At 43.9% G+C, this 15,852-nt stretch overlaps 1 protein-coding gene across 26 annotated transcripts in view; it reads right to left on the minus strand.

Annotated features, from left to right (window-relative positions):
- ATG13 (autophagy related 13) overlaps positions 1–15,852 on the minus strand; it is a 52,418-nt gene that overhangs the window by 2,669 nt on the left and 33,897 nt on the right. For 10 of the 26 annotated variants that reach the window (XM_025452021.3, XM_025452020.3, XM_025452019.3 and 7 more), the window contains 11 exons: positions 12,788–12,828; positions 11,910–12,006; positions 11,467–11,565; positions 10,605–10,698; positions 6,910–7,008; positions 6,041–6,151; positions 5,493–5,629; positions 3,559–3,673; positions 2,897–2,974; positions 2,568–2,684; positions 1,883–2,011 (listed from right to left, as the gene is read on the minus strand). In XM_025452021.3, coding sequence (XP_025307806.1) covers positions 1,883–2,011; positions 2,568–2,684; positions 2,897–2,974; positions 3,559–3,673; positions 5,493–5,629; positions 6,041–6,151; positions 6,910–7,008; positions 10,605–10,698; positions 11,467–11,565; positions 11,910–12,006; positions 12,788–12,828 — 1,117 coding nt within the window. Of the gene's footprint in view, positions 1–2; positions 610–1,882; positions 2,012–2,567; positions 2,685–2,896; positions 2,975–3,558; positions 3,674–5,492; positions 5,630–6,040; positions 6,152–6,909; positions 7,009–10,604; positions 10,699–11,466; positions 11,566–11,909; positions 12,007–12,787; positions 12,829–15,852 lie in introns of those variants that run through there. The other 16 variants (XM_049097068.1, XM_049097067.1, XM_025452027.3 and 13 more) reach the window with 9 other exon arrangements.

Consider the following 15,852-nt stretch of genomic DNA (forward strand, 5'->3'; position numbering starts at 1 on the left):
AAGTTTACGAGAGTTATTCATGACCTGTGCTGGGCAGCAGAATGCCTTGGGGGCACGTGAACAAGGCCGTCCCCACCATGCTCCCAAGAGAGTCTGACTCAGTAGGTCTGTGGTGAGGCCTAGGAATATCAGCTGAGGCAGGGGTGCGTTAGAGAGTCGAGAGAAATCAATAAACAAGAAAACAGAATCTGAGGAGTTAAGTTTAACTGCCCTCAAGTATCAACTATGTATAAAAATTTAACCCTAATCAGGTGCTGTCTGATGAATGTGTATCTGAAGAGTTTGACCACCACAGACGGGAGAGCTCCTAACTGGCACAAGGTACTGGGGAGAGGTGGGCACTGTCCCGCCCCCGAACTGGCAGGTGGCAGGCACATTGGAAGCACCAGGGCCGCTTCGGGAGGCAGGGGCGACGGACCACTCCTGCCTGCAGAATCACCCTCAGAGCCTTCACGAGCTGGTTTCTTCCAAGCAGGTTTCCAATGAGAAGCCAGGGAGTCAGTGATTAAAAGCCTAAAATCAGAAGCCAGACTCTAGGATCAAAGCTGTGTGTTGCCAGCTCAGTGTGACCACGGGCAAGTTATTTGTTTACAGGGTCGGTTTTCTCATCTGTAAATTGGGATAAGAAAAGCTACCTCTTAGGATTATTGAAGATTCGTGTAAAGCACTTAGAAAAATACCTGGTACCTAGAAAGCCTCACTAAATGTTAACAATAACGATATTGTTATAGTATTGTTATTACTGAGCATGCTTTTCTGTTTCAAGCAAATCAAGAGCAGATATTCCAATATTCCTATTCCTACTAGAGCTATTCCTCTAATGTTGCTATGGAAGGTGACATTCCCACCTCAGGTAGAAGGTCTCTGATATCTTGTGGTGTTAGAGTAGGTAGCTAGTTAGGTTTTAATAGGATGCATGGGGGCCAGCAAAGAGGGAAAAGGGGGAAAGCTATTGGGGAAAGTCAGAGGTCTATTCTGGCCAGCAGCACTCCAAAAACAAAGCCACAAGAAGCCAGATCAAACCAGACAGGCCAAAGACAAAGAAGACTGGAGACCCTGATCTAGTGAGGGAGAAAAGGTGTGAAAACCTACTCCCCAAGAAATCTTCTTTCCAAATAATAAATATCCCCCCCCCACCCAGTTAATAACTGTCAATAAAAGACAGAGACCCAAATCCTGGGTGCACAACTCTCCCGAGCTTGCCAGCTCTCACTTCTCGAGTGTACTCTCACTATAATAAACTCTTCACTTGCACCACCCAACCACTGTGTCTGGTCTGGCAACATCCTGGGGATGGGCTGGGTGGAGCCATAGGACACCTGGAGTTTGTAGCTGTGCAGGGTGCTCCACTGCCCTTTGGACATGGGAAATACATTAAACATAGATGCAGGGATTAGAGTCAGTCTCAGGACATCTGGCTAAGCTTGAAAACTGCTAGCTGAATCGAGAATGAGCCCTTCGAGGAAAGGGCAAGTACAGCAATACTCAGGACCTCATGTTTCTTCTGCCCTGTGCCCCTGGTGTCTGCCTGAGAAACTGAACAGCTGAATGCAAGAGCTACTGGAGCAGCTTGGTTTAGTGGCCAGAGGCAGCAGAAGACCTCAGACACTGAACAGCAGGGATGGGAAGTAATGGTGAGCGTGGACAGAAGAGGAGGAAGTCAATGCAAGCAATTTCAAGATAACGATTGCCAGGCACAATGCAAACCTCAAGTGTGATCAACAGACGATAAGGATCTAAAGTATCTCTTTCCTGTTACAGGGAGGTGTGGGAGTTGGGGGAGTAACAGGAAGAAATTTCTAGGCCTTTGGAACAGGAATGACCATCAAAAGAGGATAGGAGGTCACAGGATGAGGTAACCCAGGGAAAGGGGTTTCCATACCAAGTCCTCAGCCATGGACTGTGCCCCGATATCTATGGAGAGGCTGCTCAGCTGAGGAGGATTCTGAAATTCACGATAGAAGGTCCCCAAGTCCATCGGAAGAATGTCGTCTTTAGAAAAAGCCGGTTTCTTCAAAAACAAGACAGACTCAGTTTAGTTTGCCTTATGTAACAGAAGAAAATCAGGGGAAAGAAGCTATGAACAATCCTCTTTCCTTCCAGTAATTATCAGAGAAATGGTTTCTCCAGGTTCATCTTAGGGAAAGGAATTGCTATGCCTTTCTCTTCTGGGCAGCTGAGCTCTAGTCCTGGTGCTATACTCCTCTCCCATGGTAAGGTTAATATTCCCTTCCCTCAAATTCTTTTCCTTAGCAAAGAGTCATCCACTCAGGCAGGAATAGGACCTACATGGATACCACCAGCAATCCTCATTTAGAGTTGAATTTCAACCCAAGATATGGCACAAAATGCCTTCTTGCTCATGGGCCTCCAAGTGTGTCCCCAAGCAGGGTATGAGGGCAGGTTCCCCACATGAACTGCACAGCGAGATGCCTACCTGTCCCATCCCCTCTGTCTAGACCAGCCCATTTGATCCTTGTGAAGGAAGTCCTGTCCAAGAACCCTGGACGCGTCTAGGTTTATTTCCCCCATGGCAGCAAAGGTCAAGGAAAGTGATGGCAACTTACGAAGTCGATCATAACAAAGTCATCATGGGTATTGCCACTGCTGCCCCCACTGGAGCCATCAGAGTGCAGGCTGCCCTGGAGAGGAGATTCAGTCTCTGGGGAATCTGGAGGATTCACCTGTTTCAGAATAAGGTGGAGGTATGGGCTGGTTCATGCACTGGGTGCAAGCTGCTGTTAACAGTCAAAGGTTTTGTAAGGGAACCAACACTGGCTGAAAATCTATAAGCCCAGGAGCACAGCCAGTGGTCTCTGAAGGAACAGTGCTTTGTCCAGTAAGACGACAAGCACAGCACCATCTGACTGTTAACTTTAGTCAAAGGGGGACTCACCATGGGATCAGCATCCTCCAGCTCCAAATTCTTGGGAGCAAACATGGCAAAGGGTATGTCCAGACTGGTCAGGGTCACCTGAAAGGACATGAAAATTTTAGTGCCCACCCCTGGCTCAGCTTACAGGCTTCCTCCGTGGCCCAGCAGATTCACACAGCCAGGCTGATCACACCATCCTCTGGGTCCTATCCTGTCAGAGAACCCTGAATCTCCCATCTCCCATCATATACCCACAGCATAAACAGGGGTAGCGCTACCCATGACCCTGGGAATCAGCTTTGGAAGCCTGACCCACAGCGATTTGGTAACTATTCTGCATTGCAGAGCTGAGGGGGAATTACTTATTTTGAGGAAGGCTGAGATACTGACACTTCAGTGCAAGGTGTCTGTACCAAATGGGGCCCAGTCACCCTCTCCTATGGGAGGCTTATACGATCACAGAACAAAAGCTGTGAACTTCTTCTGGTGGGGGTGTCACAGGTTATTAACCCTCCTCCAAAAAAATGTGCACGCAGGTACGCACGTGCGCGTGCAAACACACACACACACAATTTTGCATGTAGTTTCAGGGGTCCCACAGACCCTAGGTTAGGAGCCCTGTCCCTCAGGCCTCATTCTAAGGGCTCAGATATTCTCACAGGTGGTAGTACCAGAAAAATCACCTGGTTGATGGGCTTGTTGACAAAAGCCCCCACTTTTCGGACAAAGATGGTCTCCAAGACATCGTGGGGGGATGCCCGGCCCTCACTGCTGTTTGATACAGTTTCAGTATCCTCGCTGGAGAAGAAAGACAGTGTTGGTACTCACTCTCAAACCACAGCAGAGCCTGCTTGGTTCCCATAAACCTGTTGGTAAGGCTGCAGTCCAGGGCAGGAATGTCCCCCCCACCAACCTACCCACATGGGAAATGGCAACATGGGGTCTGGCTGCTGCCACTGCCACCCTCTCTTCTGAGTTGAGAGCAGAGGACTGCACTACTGGAAGCAACTAAAAATGAGGCACATGTGAATGAAACTCAGTAAGCTGTGTAAAGCTTACATTAAATTTAATCTAAAATACCATTGATAAACATCAGTTACCAAGCATATAGCAATCATGCATACAGGTAAGCAGTGCTCATAAACAACTGTGATTTTAACATTAATCTACGACATAAGCAGACTCAAGCTTTAAGCCTTTCTCTGCCTTCTTGTTTTGTTATCTAAAATTACCGTAAGAAGGAATCATTTACAGTGTTTAGAGTTTATAGCACCATGTTAAATTTAAGCCTTACCTCACAAGAGGCAGTGTCATTATTCTAACTTGAGAGTCCCAAATTTGGCTCTTTAGATAGCCAGAGCTTTCTCCGCCCATGACGCACGGGCTGAGGTCCTATGCTCCATACCACATTTCTTCTCATCACCCCCAATCAACCGTCTGTTCAGCAAAGTCTTTTAATGACACATTTCATTTGGCTGCCCATTTAAGAACCCCCTACCGCAAAGAGATAGGGTCCTCTATCTCTAGCTGCTCCCAGACATGCCCTTGGAGTCAAGGCTCAGAAAACTAGAGTGTAAACGACTAACAGGATCTTCCTTTGGTTATCGGGGGGGGGGGGGGGGGGGATAAAAGGATGGAAATTTGGGAAGCCAGGAATGAAAGTCGTTATTTTTTTCTGATGGATGCCACAAAAAGATCTTCCTAAATAATTTCCCTCCTACCACTCCACTGTGGGAATGTAAAAAAATACCAAAAATTTCTATTATCCACAAATTCATTTAGGATGTGATGGGGCAGTCAACGTCTGATCTCCGGGGCCTTGCAGTCAAGGGAGGGCAGGGCAGGTCGGGACAGCCGCATTGTCCCCGGGCAGAACTCCGATATAAGGGCAAGAGGAGCTCAGCTTGCGCCTGGCCATTTTGTGAGCTACGTGCTCTTTGGCAAATTTATTTAACCCTCTGAGGTCTTCTCATCTTTGAAAAAGTAGTAACAGTGGGGACTTGCGCAGGGCAGGAGTGTGAGAACCTTCATGCTCTACCTCATCACTGTCTTCATTAATCTGAAATTTACAGAATATATCACTTCTGTAATCAGAAAAGACAAAGATTTTTACAAATCTTTAATGAAGACAAACAGTTGTTTCTAAAGAATCTCCATGAGGGACTAACATAACAGGGGGGAAAAAAATCCTAACTACCAGCACAGGTACACAGCAGCCCCCAACTTTAGGGTCATAGCAAACCCCCTGCATGGGTCCTCAGGAAACACTGAGGACTGACTCCAAGGGAAGAAATCTTGAGCTGGGAGAAACACACACACACACACACACACACACACACACACACACACACACACACATCCAAAAGGCTCCTTCACCGGATGAGGGTGATAAGAACTAGGCCCCTGCTGTTGGCTATTAACAGCAAGCCAGGGGCTGCTTCCTTACATACCTGACACAATATAAGGTTGTTATGGAGGACTTTAAGAATTCCAAATTTGGGGTCTAAGTGCCAGGCCTGAAGCAATGCTGAAAGCAATTCTTTACTGACGCCCAATAAGCATATATGTCAGGGAGGATGGGTCCCTGGGTGCCCAAGCAGCCATGCTGTGAACTCACCTGCTGGAAGGTGTGACAGCGCAGTGGGCCCCGTCAGAAGGGGTGTAGGTTGCCAGTCTCTCCTGGTCAGCCTGGGCACCGTGAGCAGGTTGGTTGGGAGCAAGAGGTACCCCACCTTCCTTCCCGGGAACCATGAGCTTTGGGGGAAAAGGGAGGAATACAGTGAATAATGGCAGTGTCAGGCAAGAGGGGAACTTGGTCTAGGGCGGTGGTAGGTGCCTTGGAGCTTTTCCACTACCAGTGCTGCCCCCAAGTGGGCGGGAAACCTCGGATCTACGTCTTCTCTGGGACTCAGCTAACAGGAGTCATGCGTGGTTAAGGACTACAGAAGGAAAGGAAAGAGAGGGAGAAAACACTTGGAAGCTCTTCTTTCCTTTCTGAACTCTAGGAGGCCCTTTCTCCTGGAGTCACCTAGGTCCGTAAAGCTACACAAGAACTTTGTTTCAGAACACTTAGCAAAATAGTGGTGTGTGAAGAGGCCCCTCAACTGCCTTGGGGCAGGGGAGGCAGCACAGGAACCCCGGGGTCATCCCCATCTCTAAAGATACCTGGTGAGGGTGTGTGGTGTTTAGGCCAGCAGCAAACACTACTGGGTAAGCCAGGTCAGCTGATCCAACGCCCAGGGCAGCAGGCTGATAGGAAAGGCGAGAGCTTGAGAGCTAAGCAAGAGAAAAACAAAGAGGGGCAGAGGAAAGGAGGAGGAAAAAGTAGGCAATCCTAAAGTACGACTAATGATCAAGGTCATGGAGAGGTAAAGAATGGATCCCAGCCCACATCCTCACAGTGCGGGGTGGGGGCGGGGGCCTGATGTTAAAGACAGACCAGGCCATTACTCTGTGGCTAAGAAAGCAGAGACTTGTTTGTAGTGGGACTGACATTCTCAGCTCTGCAGCCTTCCAAAGGCCTCAAATGAGTTCCCTGCTCCCCCTTTCCCCAGGGGCTCGGCTAACTGTTGAGGTTTCCAGCCCAGCCGACTGGCAAAGCACAAGCCCGAGCAGAACTTGCAGCCAAAGTCATTGGTTTTTCCCAGGTCATTCTATTTTCTCCTTTGTCCTTGAGGTCCCTTTGAAACAGAAGGCGTCTTCCCTAATCACACCCTCCATCACCCCTGGGTATGGGAGGGTTCCTATTTATATTGAAAAAGAAAGAATACCACTCTTGGATTGTTTATTTGGAAACAAGATATAAATAACTCCATGTGTTTTTTACATCAATGGTAGGAGGAGGGGCAAGCGAAACATCCTATTTTGGGCTGCTGTGCTATGGCTGCATCCTGTTAAAAATCAATTACCAAGCCTCAAATAACTCCCAGGAACACTTGGGGACATTTAAATAGCTATACCCTGTACTTTATGTATAATTTTTAAATAAAAAGATGCCATCCTATTATATCCCCTTCTTCCCAGTATGGACTCACTTGATGGGAAAAGGCCAGTCCTGCCATGGGGACCCTCAGAGTGTCCGTCACCACAGGAGTAGGGGTCTGAAAATGTGCCTTTGTGACAGTAAACACACACTGTGCACAGATACACACAGAGACAGGAAAAACAAGAGAAGAAAACAGAAAAGGGACTTGAGAAAGAAGTGAAAACAACTCCGGAAGGGGTGGTAGCCATGGAGGCCAAACTGCACGATGGAAATCGGGAGTGCAGCAGGGAGAGAGCAGCATGGCTGCCTTCCTAGAAGGACAACTTAGAAGGGTGTGAAGAAGATACGTTTGTCCCAGGGGGCTCCACTGCATGCTTGTTGCCCTGATGAGCAGGTGGAAAACAAAGCTGAGTCAAGCTGTTATGACTTGGCAAAAGAGGGAAGCCCAAACCAAGCATTAGTGTGTTTTTAGTCAAAGGAGGGTGGAAAGGTGTTAGGGAATGGCCCCCAGCAGCAAGGACTTGAGAGCAGGTGCAAGACATGCTGAGGATAAAGATGCTCAAGTTACAATGCTAGAACAGAGACCTTTTCCTGGGGACCCAGAATCTGCAAGGACAGATGTAAACAACTGACGTCTGTTGACTGGAACTTTAAATGCTCAGGTCCAGGGTGCCTGGGAAGCTCAGTCAGTTAAGCATCTGACTTAGACTCAAGATCTCAGGGTCCTGGGACTAAGCCCCACATTAGGCTCTGTGCTCAGCGGGGAATCTGCGTCTCTCGCTCTCTGCCTCTGCCCTCCCCCTGTTCTCTCTCAAATAAAGATATGGTGGATTTTCTTCGTTTGTTTTTAAATGTAAGCTCTATGTCCAATATAGGACTTGAACTTACGACCCGGAGATCAAGCATCACTACTTGATCTACTGACTTGATCTACTGACTGAGCCAGCCAGGTCCCCCTTCTCTCAAATAAATAAATAAAATCTTAAAAAAAAAAAAATGCTCAGGTTCCCAGCTGTAACACTTGACTACACTATCTGAGGCAGGATGAATGGTTGTGTATAGGTGTAGGCGTGTGTGTGTGTGTGTATGTCTTATAGCCCCACATGGTGAAGGAGAACTTGATGCAGTAAAAGCTGGGGCACTCTTAGATTTCAAAGCTAATTATGATTATTTTGAATCTTGCTGTTCCACCTTTAAGTGTTACCAGTTAGCTAGTTAATGCTTAGAACTGGAGGTTGGACCTGAAATCACAGTAGTAGGTACAGGGTCACAATTATTTCTTGATTTGACTCTGTGTCCACATGACACAGCGGTCCCTTTTTTGTTGGGAAAACAAACACCACATTAACATGCATTTACTGGACTCTAGGAAAAAGCTCAAACAGAAGTTGAACAATTATGCAATTCCCTAGGTTAAACCAAGGAAGAAAGTAGTTCAATATTTATAGGAATGCTGAGGAGACCTGCTGGCAAATCATTTTCTCTCTCTGTTCTACCATTAAGGTTGAAAATGAAGACTACTGCACCAAACTGTAATAAGCCTCGACTGGAGGTACTCAGAGGGTAGTGACAGGGCTCACCCCATGGGATGCTCAATGTTGATATGATCTTGATAGGGTCGATTTTCAAACTGTGACAAGACACAGAAGGTAACTGACACCATGAGAAAGATAGGCTCCCCTTACACAGGTCATAAATTTTGTGCAAACAGGAGATGTAGGAACTACTTAACTTTCCCTTACTGTTGGGGTTGTGTCAAATTTCCACTGTACCTAAGAGACAAACTGATTTGTTAAGGCCCAGCCTCACCATCCTCATATCTCCCAAGTCACAACGTCATTTACTATTTATGAATTTATCACTTATAAAACAACATAGGGGCACCTGAGTGGCTTAGTCAATTAAGCACCTGCCTTTGGCTCAGGTCATGATCCCGGGGTCCTGGGATCTCTCAGGATCCTGGAAGAGAGCCCCTTGTCAGACTCCCTGCTTCTCTTTTCCCCTCTAGCCCTCCCCACTGCTCATGTTCTTGCATGCTCTCCCTCTCTCTCAAATGAATAAAAAAATCTTTTAAAAAATTTAAAAATAAAACTTCGATGAACATCAAACTTAACATATTCACATTTTAATTATCTAAAAAATAATCTACTTTCACCAAAGTGCTCTGATGGGCTTGCCCCTCTTTTTGGATCAGTATTGCCCTATGTTAGTTAGTAAGAGTGCCAAAAGTTGCCCCCTCCCAGAGCAATGGTGACATTCATGCCTATATACATTCATGGAAGGAGGGGAGTAGCAATTCCCACCCCCTACTCATCCAAACCATCTGGGCAACCTCTAACTCTAAACTGGGACAATAGAAATAATAGTGACCCATGGATTTTGTAATTTCCTTCACACACATTGAATAGGTTTGTTTGTTTGTTTTAGCTTTCTTTTTTTTTAAGCTAACTTTTGGGCCTAACTTCTGTTTTTTAAACAGATTAGAACCATAATTTTAATTCAATATCTCCTAACAACTCAGAATGAAATAAATTTAAATATTTTCTTAATTAAAAAACACAGAAAACAAAAATTTATGGGTAGTAAATTAATTTGTTGGGCTCCAAAAATAAGATGGTGAAAGGGGATAATCTGGGACTAGTTGAGGGAACAAAAAACTGGATCAGGTCTAGAAGAAACCGTCTAATGTGAAAGTTGAAGAGGAGGGGAGTGATAAAGATGAACACCCAGAGCAGGGAGCTGCAGGCCATGACGTGGGAGATGAATGACTCAGGGTGGAAGGGAAGAAATGAAAAAAAAAAAAAAAAAAAAAAAAAGGAAGAAACGCGCCCTGAAATTCAGTCATCTGGCAACAAACAACTCCTTAGATGAAGCAGACTTGGTACCACGCACATTATACAACATGGTCTCACAGGCATGTCCGCTTGGTAAGCTGGGAACCTCGTCTGGAGTCTGTTTCACTGAAACTGGGTTTGACACTGGAGATGGACTCAAGTGGAAAAGTTAATGGTTAAAAATGTTCAGATAAAGAATGCAGATAGCCAGAAATCTGTGTCAACTATTAAGAAAAACTGCACTGCTGGTTTCTTACTGGTATTCTATGTCAAATAATTTTTGTTTTTTTATGTGCTCCTTCCATTATTAGAAGCCATATTTACCACTTCAAAAGCGAAGTAGCTACCAAATTAACATGAGTAGGATAGAACACCTCTCTGGTATCAGAATGCATTTGGAATTTTGTGACTTATTTTCTAGGGAATTTTAAGATGTCTCCAGGAACATAAAGGTTACATGTAATCTTGTAGGTTAAGAATGGTTACAGACTAGAGGGGCACCTGGGTGGCTCAGCCTGACTCTTGGCTCAGCTCAGGTCATGATCTCAGGATGGTGAGATCAAGTCCCACACTGGGCTTTCTTTGCACTTAGAGCAGAGTCTGCTTCAGATTCTCTCTCCCTCTCCCTCCTCCCCTCCCACCGCCCCCCACCTGCACATGCGTGCGTGCGCACACACACACACACACTCTCTCTCTCAAATTAAAAAAAAAGCATGTTTATAGACTAGAAACATTGCAATATTACCTGCTGGATAAGAAGGCTCTCCTTCACCCCTCAAAATAACTCCCTGGAAACAATCATCACCACCACCACCACCACCACAAGAGATTGTATCTAAATTTTGACACCATTTCATGCCCATATAGGTACCAAATAACTACAGCCACCCCAGAACATGTTTCCCCCTACCTGAGATGGAGGGGAGGTGGAAAAAGAGGTGGTACACACTTCTTGAGAATCTTCCACAGAAGGATATGTTACTCCAGTGTCCTCACCAGCAGTTCTATGGCGGGGGTGGGAGGGGGTGGGTGGGGAATAAATCAAGAATTTTATGGTGACGGCAGTCAATTACGGAGAGGATACAAAGGGAGGTTAGATAAGGATGCAAGTCGTGACAAGAGCTGTTTCAGGCAGAGCTCACTATGGCAAGAGGCGTGTTGAGTCTTTGATAATGTCAAATATCCAGACAACATCTAGAGGTTGGCCAAAGTTTTTATTTTTAACCCAAACATCCTACCTGACACATCATTTGAGAAAATTTTCTTAAGCCTGGCCAGTTTTGGGACCAAAGAACTGTCAGCAATAGAGATGCAGTGAAACAAGTCTTGACTCCAAAGATGAACTATTCAACTTCAAAAGTCCTTCATATAAAGGCAGGATCCTTCCTGATACACATCTTTTTCAACCTCTACAGAATTGTTTTCTGGGCATAACTAAACTGTGCCACTGGTGACCAGAAAACCATTTAATTTGTGAAGGACATTGTTAACTACTGCTACTCTGATAGTCTCTAAGTAGTATCATATTGAAAGTTAAATCACTACCATCTAGATCCAAAACGTCCAAGAATTTTCTGAGACAGTTTATGCATTCCAAGTCTTGATATACCTTACAGGTAGCAGCAGGAAGGGAAGCTAATCACTCCATTTCTCTCCATGTGGGTCTCCATCACTGCCCCCTGCCCACTGATGAGTGCTGATAAAGGTCCTCTATGTATAGGATGAATGCTTCTCCCTAGCTGCAGTTTGGGAAAACCCCTACACATCCTCACCTGTAATTGCAGGGGTGCATGGGTGAGGAGCTGGGGTAGGGACGGTCCACAAAGTGATCAATGATAATCCCCATGATAGGTGGGGTCCTCTCAAATTGCCTGTAATGCAATAAGCAGATTGCAATATTTATTAGAATACCTTGTCAGCCCCCCCGAAGTTTTTAGAGGACCCCTCACCTTATACCTTTGGCAAGAACCACTAGGGTCTTAACTACTGTATCCCTAAATATAAACCACAACTCTACATTGATGGCTCTAGGACACTCAGATTCTCCAATCTGGAAACTGGGCTCTCTCTCAAGGTCATTTTTCAAAAGGGGACTGATTTCAGCAATGGCAAAGCTGAACTGTAGGTTTAGCCACAGAGTTTGAGGGAAAAACAAACTTTATTATCTTTAATATCTTTGGAGGAGCTCTTTTGGATTCCAAGGCTCTTTCCTCACCTGGTAGACATAAATGCCAAGTTAATTCTGTAAGCGCAAGAAAGAGTGATGGTGCCCACAGGGGTGCCTACTGTCCCAACACGAACTGTCTGGAAACCTAGAAGAAATACATAATTAGCTTTTCCCCAGAGAATACTGACACTGTCCCCAATCTGGCTTTCCCTGAATCATTCAGCTTATCACAATTTGTGGCATTATCTACTTAGTCCCATGGGTGCAATGGCCTCAATTTCATATATGTTTATGTGTGTATGTGTTTTTCTTTTGATTTATTTTATATTGACCTAATATTGGAAGGGAAAACAGCATTCTATTTCCAGATAAACTTACCAAGAGAAAAAACAACTGTTAGTCCTAAAGTCTGAGCAAATCCTAACCAACCCAGCCCAAATGTGTCACACGCCCAGTGACACAGGAAGGGGACCCTGGGGCTTTATCACACAAACCCTACAGTTTACATAGGTGCGGAAGTGACTGCACTTCTATTTATGCTGCCACTCAGAACTAAGTATAGAAAAGAGCAAGGGCCTTGCAGGCGATATTTCTAATAACGCTTTCCCAGTTTTCTGGGTTTCATTTTCAATTTGTCAAAACTGCTAATGCTCATCAGAAACATTTAACAAGCTCATTATAGAAAATTAGGAAAACAGACAATGATATAAAGAATAAGAAAGAATGATGAGTTACTAGAACTCTGGGGAAAATAATTCAGTCATTCCTTGGCAGCTCTTTGGACCACCTACCTACCTGTCTTTTTCTTACTTGTATCACATATATTAAAGTCACAAGCTACTTATTATTACAGGCAGCATCTAAGCCCATCTCTGAAGTCAAGAGGGCTCTTAACACTACAAATGCTTTTCAACCTTGATACATACCTTCTCCTAAGCCATTCAGCTGAACTTCCCCAAAATATATCCTTAGGAAAGAAAGAAAAAGAAACAAATGATTCTTTATTCTAAAGGTCTTTATGGTCAGAATACCTAAAACAAAACAAACCCTTCTTTTCTTATCTGCATGAACACCTCTCCTAATGGAGCAATGATGTTACTACTTCAATTAAGCTGCAGGCATATGGATGTATATGGAAAGAACTGGTTAAGAAAAAAGAAAAATAATAATTAAGTGGAGTCTGCGATTTTAGTTGTTTTTCCCACTCCTGCAATATACATATATATATATATTTTTAAAGATTTTATTTATTCATGACAGACACAGAGAGAGAGAGAGAGAACGAGAGGCAGAGACACAGGCAGAGGGAGAAGCAGGCTCCCTGCAGGGAGCCCAACATGGGACTCGATCCGGGTCTTCAGGATCACACCCCAGGCTGAAGGCGGCGCCAAACTGCTGGGCCACCGGGGCTGCCCTCCTGCAATATATTTTTAAAGTATGCCTCCCAGGAGCACCTGGACGCCTCAGCAGTTGAGCATTTGCCTTTGGCTCAGGTCGTGATTCTGGGGACCTGGAATTAAGTCTCGCATCTGGCTCCCAAAAGGGAGCCTGCTTCTCTCTCTGCCTATGTCTCTGCCTCTCTCTCTGTGTCTCTCGTGAATGAATAAAATCTAAAAAAAAAAAAAAAAAAAAAAAAAAAGTATATCTCCTGGGGAATAAAGAATATAGAAAGAAGATTGGCAAGTAAATCTAGTAGAAAGTACTAGATTTTTTTGGATGTATGTTCAACACACAAGATTATATTAGTTTCAGAGGTAAAACATGATTCAATTCTTGTTTATATTACAAATTGAACATCACAGTATGTCCAATTAACAGCCATCACCATACATATAGAATTTTTTTTTCTTGGGCTTAGAACATTTAAGGTCTCCTTTCTTAAGGGGATCCCTCTTACACTGTTGGTGGGAATGCAAACTGGTATAGCCACCCTGGAACACACTATGGAGGTTTCTCAAAAAGTTAAAAATAGAACTACTCTATGACCCAGTAATTGCACTCTAGGTATTTATTCAAAGGATACAAAAATACTGATTAGAAGGGGCACATGCATCCCCATGTTTATAGCAACACTATCAACAATAGCCAAATTATAAAAAGAGCCCACATGTCCATCAACTGGACATGGATAAAGAAAATAAAGAAAGAAAATGTGATATATTTAATGGAATATTACTCAGCTATCAAAAAGAATAAAACCTTGCCATCCATTTACAGTAACATGAATGGAACTAGAGTATAGTATGTTCAGTCAAAGAAAAGATAAACACCATATGATTTCACTCATATGTGGAATGTAAGAAACCAGATGAACATAGGAGAAGGGAAGAAAAGATTAAAAACAGAGAGGGGGAAAAAAAAGAAAAACAGAGAGGGAGGCAAACCATAAGAGACACTTAACTATAGAGAACACACTGAGGGTTAATGGAGTGGAGATGGGTGGGGGGGATGGGTTAAATGGGTGATGAGTATTAAGGAGGGCACTTGTTATGATGAGCATTGGGCATTATATGTAAGTGATGAATCACTAAATTCTACTCCTGAAACTAATACTACACTATATGTTAACTAATTTGAATTTAAATAAAATTTTGGGGGATGCCTGGGTGGCTCAGCAGTTGAGTGTCTGCCTTTGGCTCAGGGCATAATCCCGGGGTCTTGGGATTGAGTCCCGCATCGGGCTCCTTGCATGGAGTCTGCTTCTCCTCCCTCTGCCTACGTCTCTGCCTCTCTCTGTGTCTCTCATGAATAAATAAAATCTTAAAAAAAAAAAAAAGTTTTGGAAGTAAAAGGGAAAAAAAACCTCCTTTCTTAGCAACTTTCAAATATACAATAGAAGATACTATATGTTGAGAACGGTCTTCAATTAAGGGCAGGTCTCCATGCTCATCACAAGTCATTCCAAAGTAAGTTGGTTAAGAAATTAGAAAATTTTTTTCTACTATAGAAGAATTACATAAGACTATTCTGAAAATACAGAAATATAAGCACAGCAGAACCTTTTTCTGAATTTCTCTGGGAAGACCAGTCTATATTAGCTAAAAGTCTGAACTATAAAACATTACCACCTATACTACAAACTTTATTATACTTCTCTAGTAATATGGTTAAAAATTAAACACATACATGGCTTTGTTCAATTTAAAAACTAAGTTCCAACAACATACAAAGCCCTATGGTTAGGTGGTAGGCATGAGATAAGGAAAAGCCAGGGAGGAGATTCAGGATAGGTCTCATAAATTATAATCTGATATGAGAGAAAAGAAAGGTATATAAATTTCTGAAATACATGCACAAAAGTGACATACATCATAAAGCAGGGATCCGCAAACTTTTGTTAAAAGGATCAGATATTTAAGGCTTGCAGGCAATATAGTCTGAGGCAGACTACTCAGCTTTGCTGTTGTCCTGCAAAAGTAGCCACTGATGGCACACAAATGAAGGGGGTAGCTGTGTTCTAAAATAACTTCATTTAGGGGTGCCTGGCTGGATCAGTTGGAAGAGAGTGAAATTCTTGATATCAGGGTCATGAGTTTGAGCCACATGTTGAGTGTAGAGATTACTAAAAATAAATAAATAAACAAACTTAAAAAAAAAACAATAAAACAACTTTATTTATAAAAACAAGCACATGGTTTGCTGGCCACAGTTTGCTGACTCTTGCCATAAAATAACACAGGAATAACACTGGGGCGCATAGGTGGCTCAGTCAATTAAATGTCTGCCTTCAGCTCAGGTCATGATCCTCAAGTCCCACATCAGGCTCCTTGCTCAACAGGGAGTCTGCTTCTTCCTCTCCTTCTACCCCTTCCCCCTGCTCGTGCTATCTCTTGCTCTCTCTCAAATAAATAAATAAATAAATAAATAAATAAATAAATAAAGGCTTATTAAAAAAACACCACCACAAGAATGATGTCAATAAAAGATTACCAAAAGAGATTCTGCTAGCAACCTTTAGTGGCTCAGGTTGTGAGCCCCAATGTGGGGCTCC

This window comes from Canis lupus, chromosome 18 (assembly GCF_003254725.2).
Source record: "Canis lupus dingo isolate Sandy chromosome 18, ASM325472v2, whole genome shotgun sequence".
NCBI lineage: Eukaryota > Metazoa > Chordata > Mammalia > Carnivora > Canidae > Canis > Canis lupus.